At 40.1% G+C, this 17,137-nt stretch overlaps 1 protein-coding gene across 7 annotated transcripts in view; it reads left to right on the top strand.

Annotated features, from left to right (window-relative positions):
- The window catches only part of FAM227B (family with sequence similarity 227 member B), a 315,059-nt gene that overhangs the window by 55,227 nt on the left and 242,695 nt on the right, over positions 1-17,137 (top strand). For 5 of the 7 annotated variants that reach the window (XM_078334214.1, XM_054239626.2, XM_054239628.2 and 2 more), the window contains one exon: positions 3,556-3,657. The exons of the other annotated variants lie outside the window; for them this stretch is intronic. In XM_078334214.1, the coding sequence (XP_078190340.1) occupies positions 3,556-3,657 (102 nt within the window). The remainder of the gene's footprint in view (positions 1-3,555; positions 3,658-17,137) is intronic. 7 annotated transcript variants of the gene reach the window in all.

Below are 17,137 nucleotides of genomic sequence, written 5' to 3'. Positions count from 1 at the left end.
GAACACATGGACACAGGGAGAGGAACATCACATACTGGGGTCTGTTGGGGGGTGGGGGACTAGGGGTACAATAGCAGCGGGTGGGGAAGTTGGGAAGGGTAACAGGAGAAATACCTAATGTAGGTGATGGGGGGATGGAGGCAGCAAAACACCATGGCATGTGTATACCTATATAACAATCCTGCAAGATTTGCCCATGCTTTGAAGAACTTAACATACAATAAAAAAAGAAAAAGAAACTGGAAAAAGAACAAATTAAATCCTAAGTTAACAGAAGGAAGGAAATAATAAGTATTGCAGCAGAGAGAAATGAAATAAAGAATAGAAAAACCTGAATGGGCAAAAACTGGAAGCATTCCCTTTGAAATCTGGCACAAGACAAGGATGCCCTCTCTCACCCCTCCTATTCAATATAGTATTGGAAGTTCTAGCCAGGGCAGTCAGGCAAGAGAAAGAAATAAACGGTATTCAAATAGGAAGAGAGAAAGTAAAATTGTCTCTATTCACAGATGACCTGATTGTATATTTAGAAGAGCCCATTATCTCAGCCCAAAATCTCCTAAAACTGATAAGCAGCTTCAGCAAAGTCTCGGGATACAAAAATCAGTGTGCAGAAATCACAAGCATTTCTATACACCAATAACAGACAGAGAGCAAAATCAAAAGTTAACTCCCATTCACAATTGCTATCAAGAGAATAAAATACCTAGGAATACAGCTAACAAAAGATGTAAAGGACCTCTTCAAGGAGAACTACAAACCACTGCTCAATGAAGTAAGAGAGGACACAAACAAATGGAAAAAACATCCCATGCTCATGGTTGGGAAGAATCAACATCATGAAAATGGCCATACTGCCCAAAGTAATTTATTGATTGAATGCTGTCCCCATCAAACTACCAATGACCTTCTTCACAGAACTGGAAAAAAACACTTCAAACTTCATATGGAACCAAAAGAGAGCCTGCAGAGCCAAAACAATCCTAAGCAAAAATAAGAAAGCTGGAGGCATCACACTGCCTAACTTCAAACTATACTACAAGGCCACAGTAATCAAAACAGCATTGCACTGGTACCAAAACAGAGACATAGACCAATGGAACAGAACAGAGGCCTCAGAGGCAATACCACACATCTACAATCATTTTATCTTTGACAAACCTGAGGAAAGCAATGGGGAAAGGATTCCCTGTTTAATAAATGGTGTTGGGTAAACTGGCTAGCCATGTGCAGAAAGCAAAAACTGGATCCCTTCCTGACACCTTACACTAAAATTAACTCCAGATGGATTAAAAAATCTAAGTATAAGACCTAACTGCATAAAAATTCTAAAAGAAAATCTAGGCAAAACCATTCAGGACATAGGCATAGGCAAGGACTTCATGGCTAAAACACCAAAAGCATTTGCAACAAAAGCCAAAATAGACAAAGGGGATCTAATTAAACTCCAGAGCTTCTGTAAAGCAAAGGAAACAATCATTAGAGTGAACCAGGAACCAACAGAATGGGAAAAAATTTTTGCAATCTATCCATCTGACACAGGGTTAATATCCAGAATCTACAAAGAACTAAATCAGATTTACAAGAAAAAAGCAAACCCATTCAAAAATGGGTGAAGGAAATGAACAGACACTTTACAAAAGAAGACATCAATGAGGCCAACAAACATATGAAAAAATGCTCATCATCACTGGTCATTAGAGAAATCCAAATCAAACCACATTGAGATACCATCTCACACCACTTATAATGGCGATCATTAAAAGATCTGGAGACAAAAGATGCTGGAAAGGATATGGAGAAATAGGAATACTTTTACACTGTTGGTGGGAGTGTAAATTAGTTCAACCACTGTGGAAGACAGTGTGTTGATTCCTCAAGGACCTAGAAATAGCAATACCATTTGACCCAGCAATTCCATTAGTGGGTATATACCCAGAGAATTATAAATTGTTCTATTATAATGACACATGCATACGTATGTTCATTGTAGCACTGTTTACAATAGCAGAGACTGGAACCAACCCAAATGGCCATCAATGATAGACTGGACAGGGAAAATGTGGCACATATACACAATAGAATACTATGCAGCCATAAAAAACAATGAGTTCGTGTCCTTCATAGGGACATGGATGAATCTGGAAACCATCATTCTCAGCAAACTGATGCAAGAACAGAACACCAAACACCGTATGTTATCACTCATAGGCAGGTGTTAACAATTAGAACATGTGGACACAGGGAGGGGAGCATCACACAGTGGTGGGGGGTAGGGGAGGGATAACGGGTACGGAGGGTTATTTCTTTGGGCAGAAATACCAGATATAGATGATGGGGGGATGCAGGCAGCAAACTGTCTTGCCATGTATGTACCTATGCAACAATCCTGCATGATCTGCACATGTATCCCAGAACCTAAATTACAATTAAAAAAAAGTGTGCAAGTGTGCCCCAAGGAAATGCTGTAATGAAGAAGCTTGCTTTATAAATGTGCATGAGGTAAACCCCTTTGCAAATCAGATCCATTTTGTAAAGAAATAAATTGCTTTGTGATAAAAAATAATAATAAATAAAACTAGAAGTCTGTCTCTGAGAAGAACAAAATGGACAAACCTTTAGCTAGAATTACTATTAAAAAATAGTGAAGACTATACTAAAATTTTAAATGAAATTGGGGAGAATATCAATTTATGAAAGTAAAAAGGATTATAAGAGCATGTTATAAACAGATATATGCCAACGAGTTGGAATAATGCTGTTAAAACAGGCAAATTCTTGGAAACATACGATCTAACAAGATGGAATAAGAAAGAAATAGACAATATAAATGGGAGATTGAATCCGTAATCAAAAACCTCCCATCAAAGAAAAGCCCTGTAACAGAGGGCTTCACTGTTGAAGGCTACCAGCATTTAAAAATAAACACCAGTTTTTCTGAAGCTCTTCCAGAAAGTTGAAAAGGAGGAAATACTTTGTAACTCAACCTATGAGTTAGAAGGTATTGCTCTAAAACTAAAACCCAAAAAAGACACTACAATAAAAATAAAATAGAAGCTACCAATATCTTTTATGATGAGTATTGACATAAAAATCCTCAACAAAATACTAGCAAATCAAAGTCAACAGCATATTAAAAGGATTATACACCATAACCAGTGGGATTTATTCCTGGAATGCAAGGACAATTAACTCATAAAATGTTTGCATGCTTTTCATTGCCAGGTACTGTGCTAAGGCTTTGAAATACAAAGTTACAAAAATATGATCTCTGTTCTTACTTAATTTTGCTACACTCCTTTAAGATAAATATGTATTACCTATATTTGGCAGATGAGAAACCTGGCACTTAATTAACTAGCCCAGGATAATACAGCTAATATATAACAGCCAGTATTAAAATTTGGGTCTACATTATGCCACAAGCCACCCATGCTGATACTCCTATACCAACTGATGTGCTCATAAGAATAAATAAATAAAATTGCTGACATCATGTAAACAAATTCCAGTTTTAAATTGTAATATTGACTTTAATTTCACACTTTTTTAAAGCCTGATAGAGAAAACCAAGATTGCTTATTTGACAGAATTTCAGAAAGTTATGTGACACTTTTCATGAGCATACCTCTAGGTCGAAAGGATGCATTCCTTCAGGTAAGCATTGAAATTTATGGTTATGCTAATTATTTTTAAAGTGAATGAAATTGAAACAATAGTTATTTTATTTAAACCTATATAAGAATATATTTTGATACATTTGAAAGCAAAGTTGTTTGGTGTGAAGCATTAGTAATATTTTTAAAGTTAGGCTCTTATTAACCCCCCAAAATACTGTATTCCCTTGCATCAAGGTCTTATATAATCTCCTTAGTGATTATAGGTACTTTGCTGGCGTATTAATAATTTGAAAACTATTGACTTATTCTATGTATGTTTTTGTCTTTTTTCTGTTTACCTACAAAATTATTTATGATTTTTCTTTTTGCTTTATAATCTCGATCCATTTAAGAGAACTTTATAAGTTATGTTATGCCTAAGGACTATGCACCTGTTACGGTAAAGTATAGTACATAAAATTATGAATCAAATGCTTGCCATGTTTTTCTGTTGTAATAACTGATGGATAGGATGGGTTCAAATAAGTGTGAAATGAAGATGGTAGGAATCTCATTAGGTAATTTTAGGTTTAACATTTAGCATTTCAAAACGCAAGCCTTATTCAAATGCTTTGTTTCATTAGCAATTTGTAAATCAGAAATCATAGTAAATATTTTGGAGTTTGTAAATGTTTTCACGAGTAAGCCATACCTCAAATAAAAAGTTGTTATCTTTCACGATGAAAATATAAATAAGCCTAAGTTCACACATTTGCCAAATATTTATATTTAATCTTGTCCTATCTTGCTTACTCATAAACACATTTGTAAAGTGTGATAAAAAGAAACTACTAATAGTAGACTGAGAATAAGTAGACTTGGCTTCTTGTCCAGAATCTGCTTCTGATTACCTGGGTGATCTCAGGAAGCCACTCAACCACTCAGGCTGACAGCTGGGTTGTCTATCAAATGAAGACGTTGATCAGACCTTTATTCTTTTAAGACAGTGATTCTTAAATTGTTATGAAACAGTGATGTTCTGACAGGTTGACTAGGATTTTCTCTGCTAATATTGAAATTGTTCTTATCTGCAAAAAAAGTTAATGATTAGGCATGTTGCAATTAAATTGTCTAAAGAGCACAAAAGCAGCTGTTTCTGCTACCCATATTTTTTCATTTAGCCTATTCTTTTATGGCTGTTCTATTAACTATTTACTCAGAGTGCGTAGTCCAGCTACAATGATTTTATGAAATCAAGCATGCTTTAATACAGGGCCTTTAAGAAAAGGATAAGAGGCTTTTAAAAATGGACAAATAAAATGATAACATTGGATATCCCCACTTCTCTTAATTTCTGTTTCTACTTATGTGATCTGAATGTTCCCACCTCTGATCGATATGATGGATGTGTCTTTTGATAGATCTTATACATACAAACCATAATTTGACTTTTTCTGGGTTTTGATTTTCAGTAACTTTTTCTAACAAAAAATTAGAAGTTATTTAATTAATTCTCAAAGCCTCATTAGAGAACAGACAAGATGTACTTAATGATTAGACTCCTTGGCTTGTGCTAAGTCTTCCTTTAAAACCCCCTGTGACAAACCTGACAAAAGCTATGGGGAAAGGATTCCCTATTTAATAAATGATGTTGGGAAAACTGGCTAGCTGTATGCAGAAAGCTGAAACTGAATTCATTCCTTACACCTTATACAAAAATTAATTCCAAATGGATTAAAGATTTAAACATAAGACCTAAAACCATAAAAACCCTAGAAGAAAACCTGGGTAATACCATTCAGGACATAGGCATGGGCAAGGACTTCATAACTAAAACACAAAAGCAATGGCAACAAAAGCCAAAATAGACAAATGTGATCTAATTAAACTAAAGAGCTTCTGCACAGCAAAAGAAACTGTCATTAGAGTGAACCGGCAACCAATGGAATGGGAAAAAGTTTTTCAAAGCTACCCATCTGACAAAGAGCTAATATCCGGAATCTACAAAGAACTTAAACAAATTTACAAGAAAAACCCCATCAAAAAGTGGACAAAGGATATGAACAGACACTTCTCAAAATAAGATATTTATGCAGCCAGTAACCATGAAAAAAAGCTCATCTTCACTAGTCATCAGAGAAATGCAAATCAAAACCACATTGAGATACCATCTCATGTCACTTAGAATGACAATCATTAAAAAATCAGAAAACATCATATGCTGGAGAGGATGTGAAGAAATAGGAATGGTTTTACACTGTTGGTGGGAGTGTGAATTAGTTCAACCATTGTGGAAGACAGTGTGATGATTCCTCAAGGATCTACAACTACAAGTACCATTTGACCTAGCTATTCCATTACTGGGTATATACCCGAAAGATTATAAATCATTCTATTATGAAGACACATGCACACATATGTTTATTGTGGCACTGTTTACACAGGCCCTTCAGTACTCATACCCACTGTTCTGCCAGCCATATAGTGGCCTGGGAACCAGCTACCTACCCTACTTACGCTGTTCCAACTCTACTGGCACCTGATCACTTCCCCAAGGCCTGAAGTCAGGCTGACCTAACCAGCTGCCAAAACCCTCTTACGTAGGCCCAAAGGTGGAGCCCCCCCATACACCATTTATAAGCAGCAGCAGGACTGTCACACTAGCAAAGAGGTGAGCCATAAAACTGTATCTATCTAGTTCAGAGATGAAATCATGCCTTGAAACCACTCCCACAGAGAGTCACAAAAAAGGCATTTATTGTGGCTCTCAAACTCATTATAGTCCGGAGATAGACTAGAATATGAATCTAAACTAGGAGTCATAAGTTCTGGAACAGTTGTGTAATAGGAAAACAAATCAAGTGCTTGCCTATGTAGGACAGGAAGCTGGTGCAGTCACCTCAACTCCCTGCACAGTCTTCAGTGAACTTCACAAGGAACTCCTACCAATAATCCTCATTAGGGCAGATGCCTGTGTTTGCCATTTGGGTATTTGTGAGAAAGCAAAGGGCTTCAGCTTGACACAGCTGTGTCCCTCCAACCCCACAGAACAGGAAGCTTAGGGCACCAGGTACTCCAATGTCCAGTCCTTCACTTGAAACAACAGAAAGCAAAACATAAACAAAGATCAGGTACATACCTACCTGCTTGTGTTGCAACTGGCTCTCACCTGACAGCACCGTCAATCAGCTTGTACAGCTCAATATAAAACCAGTCCAAAGAAGTGCATAAGGTAATAGAAGCAAAGCCAAAAGACCTACCCATTTTTCTCCAGATGAGCAGGAACCAGCATAAGAATTCGGACACCATAAAATATCTGAACTCCACATCAGTTATGGGTGGGAAGCTGCCTGGCTTCACTCCTCTTTGTTCTTTGTTTGTCCTGTTGCTTCCTTTGTGAATCTTCATGGGATCTCCTTGGCAATCCATTTGAAGAAAGAACCAGTATTTACTTACCACTTTGTTTCATCTCCATGAGAGCAGTGTATACTAGCTGCTTCTTGTCTGTCATCTTAAACTCCCCTATACATGACTTTCTAAAGGAGGATAGCAACAGCAAAGTTAAATAATTACAAAGCCTTAATTGCTCATTTTATTCTCTATATTAAGTATTTTTCCCAAAACATTGTCAGGCTGACTGGATTTTCAACTCTTACTTGTTTATGTCCCTCAATTAAAGGTAGAAAGAAGTAATAAATGGCCAAAAGCAAGTTATAAGAAAAAAATACATGTGTATTTCATAAAGTAAATGATAGTTTCTAAGGTGGCTGAGTAGATGCAGCCATGAGGAATATCTGCTACCAGGAGACTGAGACACTGGGAAGACTGGTGCACTCTGAATATATCATCTGAGGGGAGGCATTGAGAGTGGATGGAGGAAGAACACACATGCTAGTATGGAGGGTGAAGAAGATGGGTACTCTGCATGGGGCTACCATGCACAGGAACTTCTTCCTGGCCAGAATGACTCCTGGGGAAGAGGTAAGATGAGCAGGCAAGGAGCAACCCACTCTCACCATGGACCTCTGGAATCATGGCAGCAGAGGACCCATGACCCCCATGGACACTTGAGCTAGCAGGGATAGCTGGTTGGAGATGTGTTGGGGCAGGACTCTAGCCTGTGCAGAAAGCAGAGGGTTTATTGTAGGAGTGTCTGTGATGGAGCACAGCTAGGAATGCCCATAGCTGAAGGCTTCCCTTACTACCCTAGGAGACTTTTGTTTTAGGGGAACTGTCAGACCTTAACAGAGCAGGGTATCCTTTCCTGGGAGATGGGCTAGTCTAACCTGAGTGACCCCTGTCTGCTGGTCTCTTCTTGGGACCAGCCTATCCAGTGATGGATGCTTACAGTATGGCATTGGCTTCCCAAATGGGCTTCCTCCCGGGGGCCTGCATTAAAACTTCTGCAGTGGCAAACAGTGCCTGGCCATCGAGAGTTCCAGCTGGCCCCTGTCTAATGAAGTGCTTTGGCTGGCAGCACACATCAGAGTGTTGTGGCCTGTGGCCCAAAAACACTTTAGCCCACCAGTACAGCAGGTTTCTAACCTCAAGGGCCAGGATACCAGCTCTCCAGAATTAGAACACACTGCCCAGGAGTGCTGAGCTGAGCTGTAGCCTTCTAATGTTTACAGAAACAAAGTCAGTAAACTGAATCCACCTTTTACCACAATTAAACCCATGACGAAATCAAATAAAAGAAGAAAGTATCCAAAGAAAGCAATTTTAAAGATTGAAGAAACATCAACTCAAACATGAGGAAAGAGCAAGTGCAAGAACTCGGAGAACTCAGAAAGATAGACTTTTTACCTCCAAACAACTGTACTAGTTTTCCAACAATGGTTCATAATCAGGATTAAACGGTTCTCAGGTCACTGGCCAAACTCAATGACCAGGTCAAATCTGCATATATCAGTAATAACCTAATTCTAGATATAGAATTTAGAATGTAGATTAAAGAGAATTCATGGAAACTCAGTCCAAGGATTCTAAGGAATACAATAAAATGATAAGGTAGTAAAAGATAAAATGGCCATTTTAGAAAAGAAGAAGCACTGATACAGCTGAAAAACTCACTTCAAGAATTTTAGAATACACTTTAAGTATTAACGCAGAATAGGCCAAGCTGAGGAAAGACTATCACAGCTCAAATATTGATTCTCCAAAATCCACCATTTAAACAAATATAAAGAAAAACAGTGAAGAAGAAGAAGAACACCATCCAGAAATATGGTATTATGTAAAGAGACCAAATATATGACTCACTGGCATCCCTGAAAGAGGGAAAGAAAGCAAGCAGCATGGAAAACATTTCAGGATATTGTTTATGAAAAATTACCCAACCTTGCTAGAAAAACCAACATTCAAATTCAGGAAATGTGAAAAAGAACTGCAAAATACTTTACAAGAAGACCATTTCCAAGACACGTAGTCATCAAATTCTCCACAGTTGACATGAAAGAAAAAACTTTAATGGCATGGAGAGAAGAGGCAGTCACCTTCAAAGGGAACCTCATCAATTTGCTAGCAGGCCTTTCAGCAAAAGCTTTACAACCCAGAAGAGATTTGTTGAGGGGAAAGGGATACTATATTCAGCATTCTTAAAAGAATTTCCAGCCAAGAATTAATATCCAGCCTAACTAAGCTGAATAAGTGAAGGAAAAATAAGATCCTTTTCAGACAAGCAAATGTTATGGGAGTTGACTACCAACAAACCTGCTTTATATGAGGTCCTGAAGAGAGTGCAATATATGGAAAGGAAAGATTTTTATTGGCCACTACATAGACCAATGACATCATAAAGCAATCACATAAAGAAGTCTGCATAATAACCAGCTAAAAACATGATGACTAGATTAAATCTGCATATATCAATAATAACCTTGAATGCAAATGCCTCAATTAAAAGGAACAAAGTGGCAAGTTGAATAAAGAAGGCCCAACTGCATGCTGTCTTCAAGAGTCCAGTCTCCTATGCAGTGATACCCATAGGCTCAAAGTAAGGGGATGGAGAAAATTCTACCTAGAAAACAGAAAAAAGCAGAGTTGCTATTCTAATTTAACACAAAATAAGCAGAGGCAGAGCAAAATGGCAGAATAGAAGCCTCACTGATTGTTCCCCCACAAGGACACCAAGTTAACAACTATCTACACAGAGAAAAACACCTTCATAAAAACAAGAAATCAGATGTGTAAGCCAGAAATAAAACGTACCTGGTTTTAGTTTCATGTTACTGAAAGAGGCACTGAAGAGACAGGAAACACCATCTGGAATTGCCAACACTATCCCTCCCCAATCTGAAGTAGTGGCAGTGTAGTGCAGAGATCATTTCTGGGTGCTGGGGAAGGGAGAACACAACATTGTGAGGCAGTTAAAAGGAAAACCAAACCAAACTCAGCTGAAAGCAGCCCACAGAGGGAGCATTTAAAACAGCCCTGGACAGAGGAGAATTGTGGATCCCAGTAGTCAGAACTTGAGAACCTGCAAACCTTGCCACAGAGGGCTACAAATTCTGTGTCTCCAAGTAAATCTGAAAGGCACTCTGTAGGCCATAAGGACTGCAACTCTTAAGCAAGACCTATTACTGAACCATGTCCAGAGATGGTGGACTGAAGTGTGTTTGTACATATTGAGACCCGATTAGGGGCAGCCAAGGGAATACTGACATCACCTCTCGCATAACCCTAGGCTGCACAGCTCACAGCTCCAAAAGAAGCCCCTTCCTTCTGCTAGAGGAAAGGAGAGGGAAGAGTGGGGAGGACTTTGACTTGCATTTTGGATACCATCTCAGCCCAGCAGGATAGGGCACTAGACAGAGGTGAGGCCCTCATTCCAGGGCATAGCTTTCAGATGACATTTCTAACACACCCTGGGCAAAAAGGGAACATACTGTGTTGAAATAACAGGCCCAATCCTGGTAGCATTATTACCTGCTTACTGAAGAGCCCTTGGGCCCTGAATAACTAGCAGCAATACCTAGGTACTACATTGAGGGCTCTGGGTGAGACTCTTGAGACTTGCTCGCTTCAGGCATCAGCATGGCCACAGGTGGGAAGAACACCCACAGGTGGGCTCTTGAGGACCCTGATTCGAGGACTTAACTCTTGGGCAGCATTTCTGCACCTGCCCTGGCCAGAGAGGTGCCCACTTCCCGGAAGGTTGTGTCCCAGGCCAGGCAGCCTTCAACAAAAGCTGATTTAAGAGCCTGTGACCCTTAAGGGAACATTGACTGATAGTCTGGCAATATTCCTTATGGCATGATGTGGCAGTGGCTACAGGGTGAGATGACTCTACCTTTTGAAAGGGGAGGGAAGAGTGGGAAGGACTCCATCTTGTGGTTTGAGTGCCACCTCCAATGGTTTTTTTCTGTAGTCCCTGGCTCTCAGACAGCACACCTGGACCCACCTATCAAGGACCTGGGGAACCTCACCACCCTAAAGGGAAGGACACAGGCCTGGTTGACTTTGACACATACTGATTATAGAGCCCCAGGGCCTTGAGCAAACATATACAGTAGTCAGGGAGTGATTACTGCATGCCTTCAGTGAGACCCAGCACTGTTCTGGCTTCAGGTCTTACCCAGTGTAGTCATAATGTTGAGAGCCAAAGGAGTGCTTTTGTCACTCCATCTACATCTTTAGGTGTCAGAATAGAAAGAAAGATTCTGTATGGGAGAAAGTAAGGGAGGAAAACAAAAGTCCCTGGTAATTCAGAGAATCACCTCCACAAGTCTGCAAGAACCACAGTGTTACTGGGCTTGGGGTGTCCCTCAAAGTAGATACAGCTTAGATAATGAAATCCAAGTTCGTTCAAATATCTGGAAAGCCTTCCCAAGTAGGACAGCTACAAATAAGCCCCAGACAGTGAATGTTACAATAAATACCTAACTCTTTAATGCCCAGGCACTAAAGAACATCAACACATCCAAAATATCATGACTTCACCAATGAACTAAGTAAGGCACCAAGGACCAGTCCTGGAGGAACAGAGATGTGACCTTTCATACAAAATTTAAAAATAGCTGTGTTGAGGAAACTCAAATTTAAGATAACACAGAGAAGGAATCAGAATTATATCAGATTAATTTAACAAAGAGAAATAAAAAGAAGCAGAAATCGTGGAACTGAAAATGCAGTTGGCACACTGCAAAATGCATCAGAGTCCTTTAATAGCAGAATAGATTAAGCAGAAGAAAGAATTAGTGAGCTTGAAGATAGGCTATTTGAAAACACATAGGAGAAAAAAGAACAAAAAACAATGAAGCGGGGGGAGGACTCAAGATGGTGCTGTGAGAACAACCCAGGATTGGAGCTCTCGTTGAATCCGCAGAGAGGTGAGTCGGAGCTGCATTTCCAGACTGATCTTTGTTGCCCACAGAACAGGGAAATTCCCAAGTATAAAGGAGACACGGGATGCCAGGCAGTACCTCTGGCGAAGCCGGCATCCGGGGTGGTGGCGGCCGGCCCTACCCAGCGCTCCCCACAGGGCACGCTTGTCTGGGTGCCCTGTTGAACTGGCAACCTGAGACTTGAGAGGGCTGGACTTGAGACTGAACGAGACTTGGACAGTGGGCCAGCCCAGGGGATTGCAGGGACAGAGCGTTTGGGGTAGCCCAGTGGGACAAACAAAACCGCAATTTTAAACGATCCCAGTGCAGACAATCTGAGACGCTCTGTGGGGGAGGGGCATCCACCATTACCGAGGCAACCCGCCCCAACTGAGATACATGCCCACTGCTGACGCAGCCAGCCGTTGCCGAGGCAACCCGTCCCTACTGAGATACACGCCCACTGCTGACACAGCCTGCCATTGCCGAGGAAACCCGCTACAACAGAGAGACTTTGCCGCAGGGCGTGGAGGAGATGACAGCAGAACAGCAGAGCCTACAGCAACAGGGCGAACCATACAACAGCACGGCGGAGCCTCGGCAGGCAAACAGTGGCTAGTCTGCCTCCTAGCTGGGCAGGACACCTCAATGGACATCCAAAAATAAAGCCCAAACCCCCCAACACAGAGCATTTGAGAAAAAAAGGGTTTTTTTAATGAGCTCTGTTGCAGCAGAATCAAACATAGCAGCCTAACAGCCCTGAATGAACAACAGAGCTCACAGCTCAGCAATTGAGCTCCTATAAAGTACAGACTGTCTCCTCAAGCAGCTCCCTGACCCCTCTATATCCAAAAGACTGACATTTGGCAGGCATCATCCTGGGACAAAGATAGCAGAAAAAGAAACTGGTAGCATCCCTCACTGTGCCACAGCTGCTATAGGTACACCCCAGACAAGCAGGGCCTGGAGTGGACCTCAGCAGTCATACAGCGAAGGGGCTAGACTGGTAGAAGGAAAACCAAGTAACAGAAATACTTCATCATCAACAATCTGGGTGTCCACTCAGAGACCCAATCGAAAAGTCAGCAACTACGCAGAAGACAAGCGGATAAATCTACAAAGATAGGAAGAAACCAGCGCAAAAAGGAGGAAAACACCCAAAACCAGAACACCTCGCCTCCTAGAAAGGACCAAAACTCCTCACCAGCAAGGGAACAAAGCTGGAGGGAGAATGACTGTGATGAAATGATGGAATTAGACTTCAGAAGGTAGATAATGAGAAACTTTTGTGAGCTAAAAGAAAATGTATTAAATCAATGCAAAGAAACTAAGGAACTTGAAAAAAGATATGAGGAAATGATAAGAATGGACAACTTAGAGAGGAATATGAATGAATTAAAGGAGCTGAAAAACACAATACGAGAACTTCGCGAAGCATGCACAAGTTTCAATAGCCGAATTGACCAAGCAGAAGAAAGAATATCTGAATTTGAAGACCAACTCAGTGAAATAAAACAAGAAACCAAGATTAGAGAAAAAAGCGCAAAAAGGAATGAACAAAGTCTCCAAGAAATGTGGGACTATGTGAAAAGTCCTAACCTATGTTTGATAGGTGTACCAGAAGGGGACAAAGAGAATGAATCCAAGCTGGAAAATACTCTACAGGACATCATCCAGGAAAATTTCCCCCATCTAGCAAGACAGGCCAACACTCAAATGCAGGAAATACAGAGAACACCACAAAGATATTCCACAAGAAGAGCAACCCCAAGGCATATAATCGTCAGATTCAACAAGGTTGAAATGAAGGAGAAAATACTAAGGGCAGCCAGAGAGAAAGGTCAGGTCACCCACAAAGGGAAGTCCATCAGACTCACAGCAGATCTCTCGGCAGAAACTCTACAAGCCAGAAGAGAGTGGGGGCCAATATTCAACATTCTTAAAGAAAAGAACTTTCAACCCAGAATTTCATATCCAGCCAAACTGAGCTTCAGGAATGAAGGAAAAATAAAATCCTTTGCGAACAAGCAAGTACTCAGAGATTTTGTCACCACCAGGCCTGCTTTACAAGAGCTCCTAAAAGAGGCACTACACATAGAAAGGAACAACCAGTACCAGCCATTCCAAAATCACACTAAATGCTAAAGAGCATCAACATAATGAAGAATCTACAACAACTAACAGGCAAAACAGCCACTTAGCATCAAAATGGCAGTATGAAATTCACATATAACAATATTAACCCTAAATGTAAATGGACTAAATGCACCAATCAAAAGACACAGACTGGCAAATTGGATAAAAATCCAAAACCCATCAGTGTGCTGTATCCAGGAAACCCATCTCACAGGCAAGGATACACAAAGGCTCAAAATAAAGGGATGGAGGAAGATTTACCAAGCAAATGGAGAGCAAAAAAAAGCAGGAGTTGCAATTCTCTTCTCTGATAAAATAGACTTTAAAGCAACAAAGATCAAGAGACAAAGAAGGCAATTACATAATGGTAAAAGGATCGATACAACAAGAAGAGCTAACAATCCTGAACATATGTGGACCCAATGCAGGAGCACCCAGATACATAAGGCAAGTTCTTAATGACTTACAAAGAGACTTAGACTCCCACACAATAATAGTGGGAGACTTTAACACTCCACTGTCAATATTAGACAGATCAACCAGACAGAAAATCAACAAGGATATCCAGGGCTTGAACTCAGACCTGGAGCAAGCAAACCTGATAGACATTTACAGAACTCTCCACCACAAATCTATAGAATACACATTCTTCTCAGCACCACATCACACCTACTCTAAAATTGACCACATAATTGGAAGTAAAGCACTGCTCAACAAATGCAAAACAACTGAAATCATAACAAACAGCCTCTCAGACCATAGTGCAATCAAGTTAGAACTCAGAATTCAGAAACCGACCCAGAACCGCACAGCTTCATGGAAACTGAACAACTGGCTCTTGAATGTTGACTGGGTAAACAATGAAATGAAGATAGAAATAAAGAAGTTCTTCGAAACCAATGAGAACGAAGACACAACATGCCAGAACCTCTGGGACACATTTAAAGCAGTCTCTAGAGGAAAGTATATAGCAATAAGTGCCCATATGAGGAGAAGGAGAGATCCAAAATTGACACCCTATCATCAAAATTGAAAGAGCTAGAGGAGCAAGATCAAAAAAACTCAAAACCCAGCAGAAGACAAGAAATAACTAAGATCAGAGCTGTACTGAAGGAGATTGAGACACGAAAACCCCTTCAAAAAATCAATAAATCCAAGAGCTGGTTTTTTGAAAAGATCAATAAAATAGACAGACCACTAGCCAGATTGATTAAAAATAAAAGAACAACCAAATAGATGCAATAAAAAATGATAAAGGGGAAATCACCACAGATTCCACAGAAATTCAGAACATCATCAGTGAATATTACAAACAACTCTATGCACATAAACTAGTAAACCTGGAAGAAATGGATAAATTCCTGGACTCCTGTGTCCTCCCAAGCCTAAACCAGGAGGAAGCTGAAATTATGAATATACCAATAACAAGGTCAGAAGTTGAGGCAGCAATTAAGAGCCTACCACTCAAAAAAAGCCCAGGTCCAGACGGGTTCACAGCCGAATTCTACCAGACACACAAAGAGGAGCTGGTACCATTCCTTCTAAAACTATTTCAAACAATCCAAAAAGAGGGAATCCTTCCCAAATCATTTTATGAGACCAACATCATTCTGATACCAAAACCCGGCAGAGACCCAACAAGAAAAGAAAACTTCAGGCCAATATCCATGATGAACATAGATGCAAAAATCTTCAATAAAATATTGGCAAGCCGATTGCAACAGCAAATCAAAAAACTTATTCATCATGATCAAGTAGGATTCATCCCGGGGATGCAAGGCTGGTTCAACATACGCAAGTCTATCAACGTAATTCACCACATAAACAGAACCAAAAACAAAAACCACATGATTATCTCAATTGATGCAGAGAAGACATTTGACAAAATTCAACAGCCCTTTATGCTAAAAACCCTCAATAAACTCGGTATCAATGGAATGTATCTCAAAGTAATAAAAGCTATTTATGACAAACCAACAGCCAATATCATACTGAATGGGCAAAAACTGGAAGGATTCCCTTTGAAATGTGGCACTAGACAAAGATGCCCTCTTTCACCACTCCTATTCAATATAGTACTGGAAGTTATAGCCAGAGCAATCAGGCAAGAAAAAGAAATAAAGGGTATTCAAATAGGAAAGGTGGAAGCCAAATTGTCTCTATTTGCAGACAACATAATAGTATACCTAGAAGACCCCATCGCCTCAGCCCAAAAACTCCTGAAACTGATAAGCAACTTCAGCAAAGTCTCAGGATATAAAATCAATGTGCAAAAATCACAAGCATTTGTCTACACCAATAGCAGACTTAAAGAAAGCCAAACCAAGAACGAACTGCCATTCACAATTGCTACAAAAAGAATAAAATACCTTGGAATACAACTCACAAAAAACGTAAGTGACCTCTTCAAGGAGAACTACAAACCACTGCTCAACGAAATCAGAGAGTACACAAACAGATGGAGAAACATTCCATGTTCATTGTTAGGAAGAATTAATATCGTGAAAATGGCTATGCTGCCCAAAGTAATTTACAGAATCAATGCTATCCCCATCAAGCTACCATTGACTTTCTTCAGAGAACTGGAAAAAAACACCATGAACTTCATATGGAACCAAAAGAGAGCCCACATAGCCAAGTCAATTCTAAGCAAAAAGAACACAGCGGGGGGCATCACACTACTGGATTTCAAACTATACTACAAGGCTACAGTAATCAAAACAGCATGGTAGTGGTATCAAAGCAGAGATATAGACCAATGGAACAAAACAGAGGCACCTTAGGCAACACAACATATCTACAACTATACAATCTTTGATAAACCTGACAAAAACAAGCAAGGGGGAAAGGATTCCCTCTTTAACAAATGGTGTTGGGAAAACTGGCTAGCCATGTGCAGAAAGCAGAAACTGGACCCCTTCTTGACACCTTACACTAAAATTAACTCCAGATGGATTAAAGACTTAAACATAAGACCTGGCACGATAAAAACCCTAGAAGGAAATCTAGGCAAAACCATCCAGGACATAGGAGTAGGCAAGGACTTTATGAACAAAACACCAAAAGCATTGCCAACAA

This window comes from Callithrix jacchus, chromosome 8 (assembly GCF_049354715.1).
Source record: "Callithrix jacchus isolate 240 chromosome 8, calJac240_pri, whole genome shotgun sequence".
NCBI lineage: Eukaryota > Metazoa > Chordata > Mammalia > Primates > Cebidae > Callithrix > Callithrix jacchus.
The sequence above is the reverse complement of the archived record's forward strand: the minus strand, read 5'-3'. Positions and strand labels throughout refer to the sequence as shown.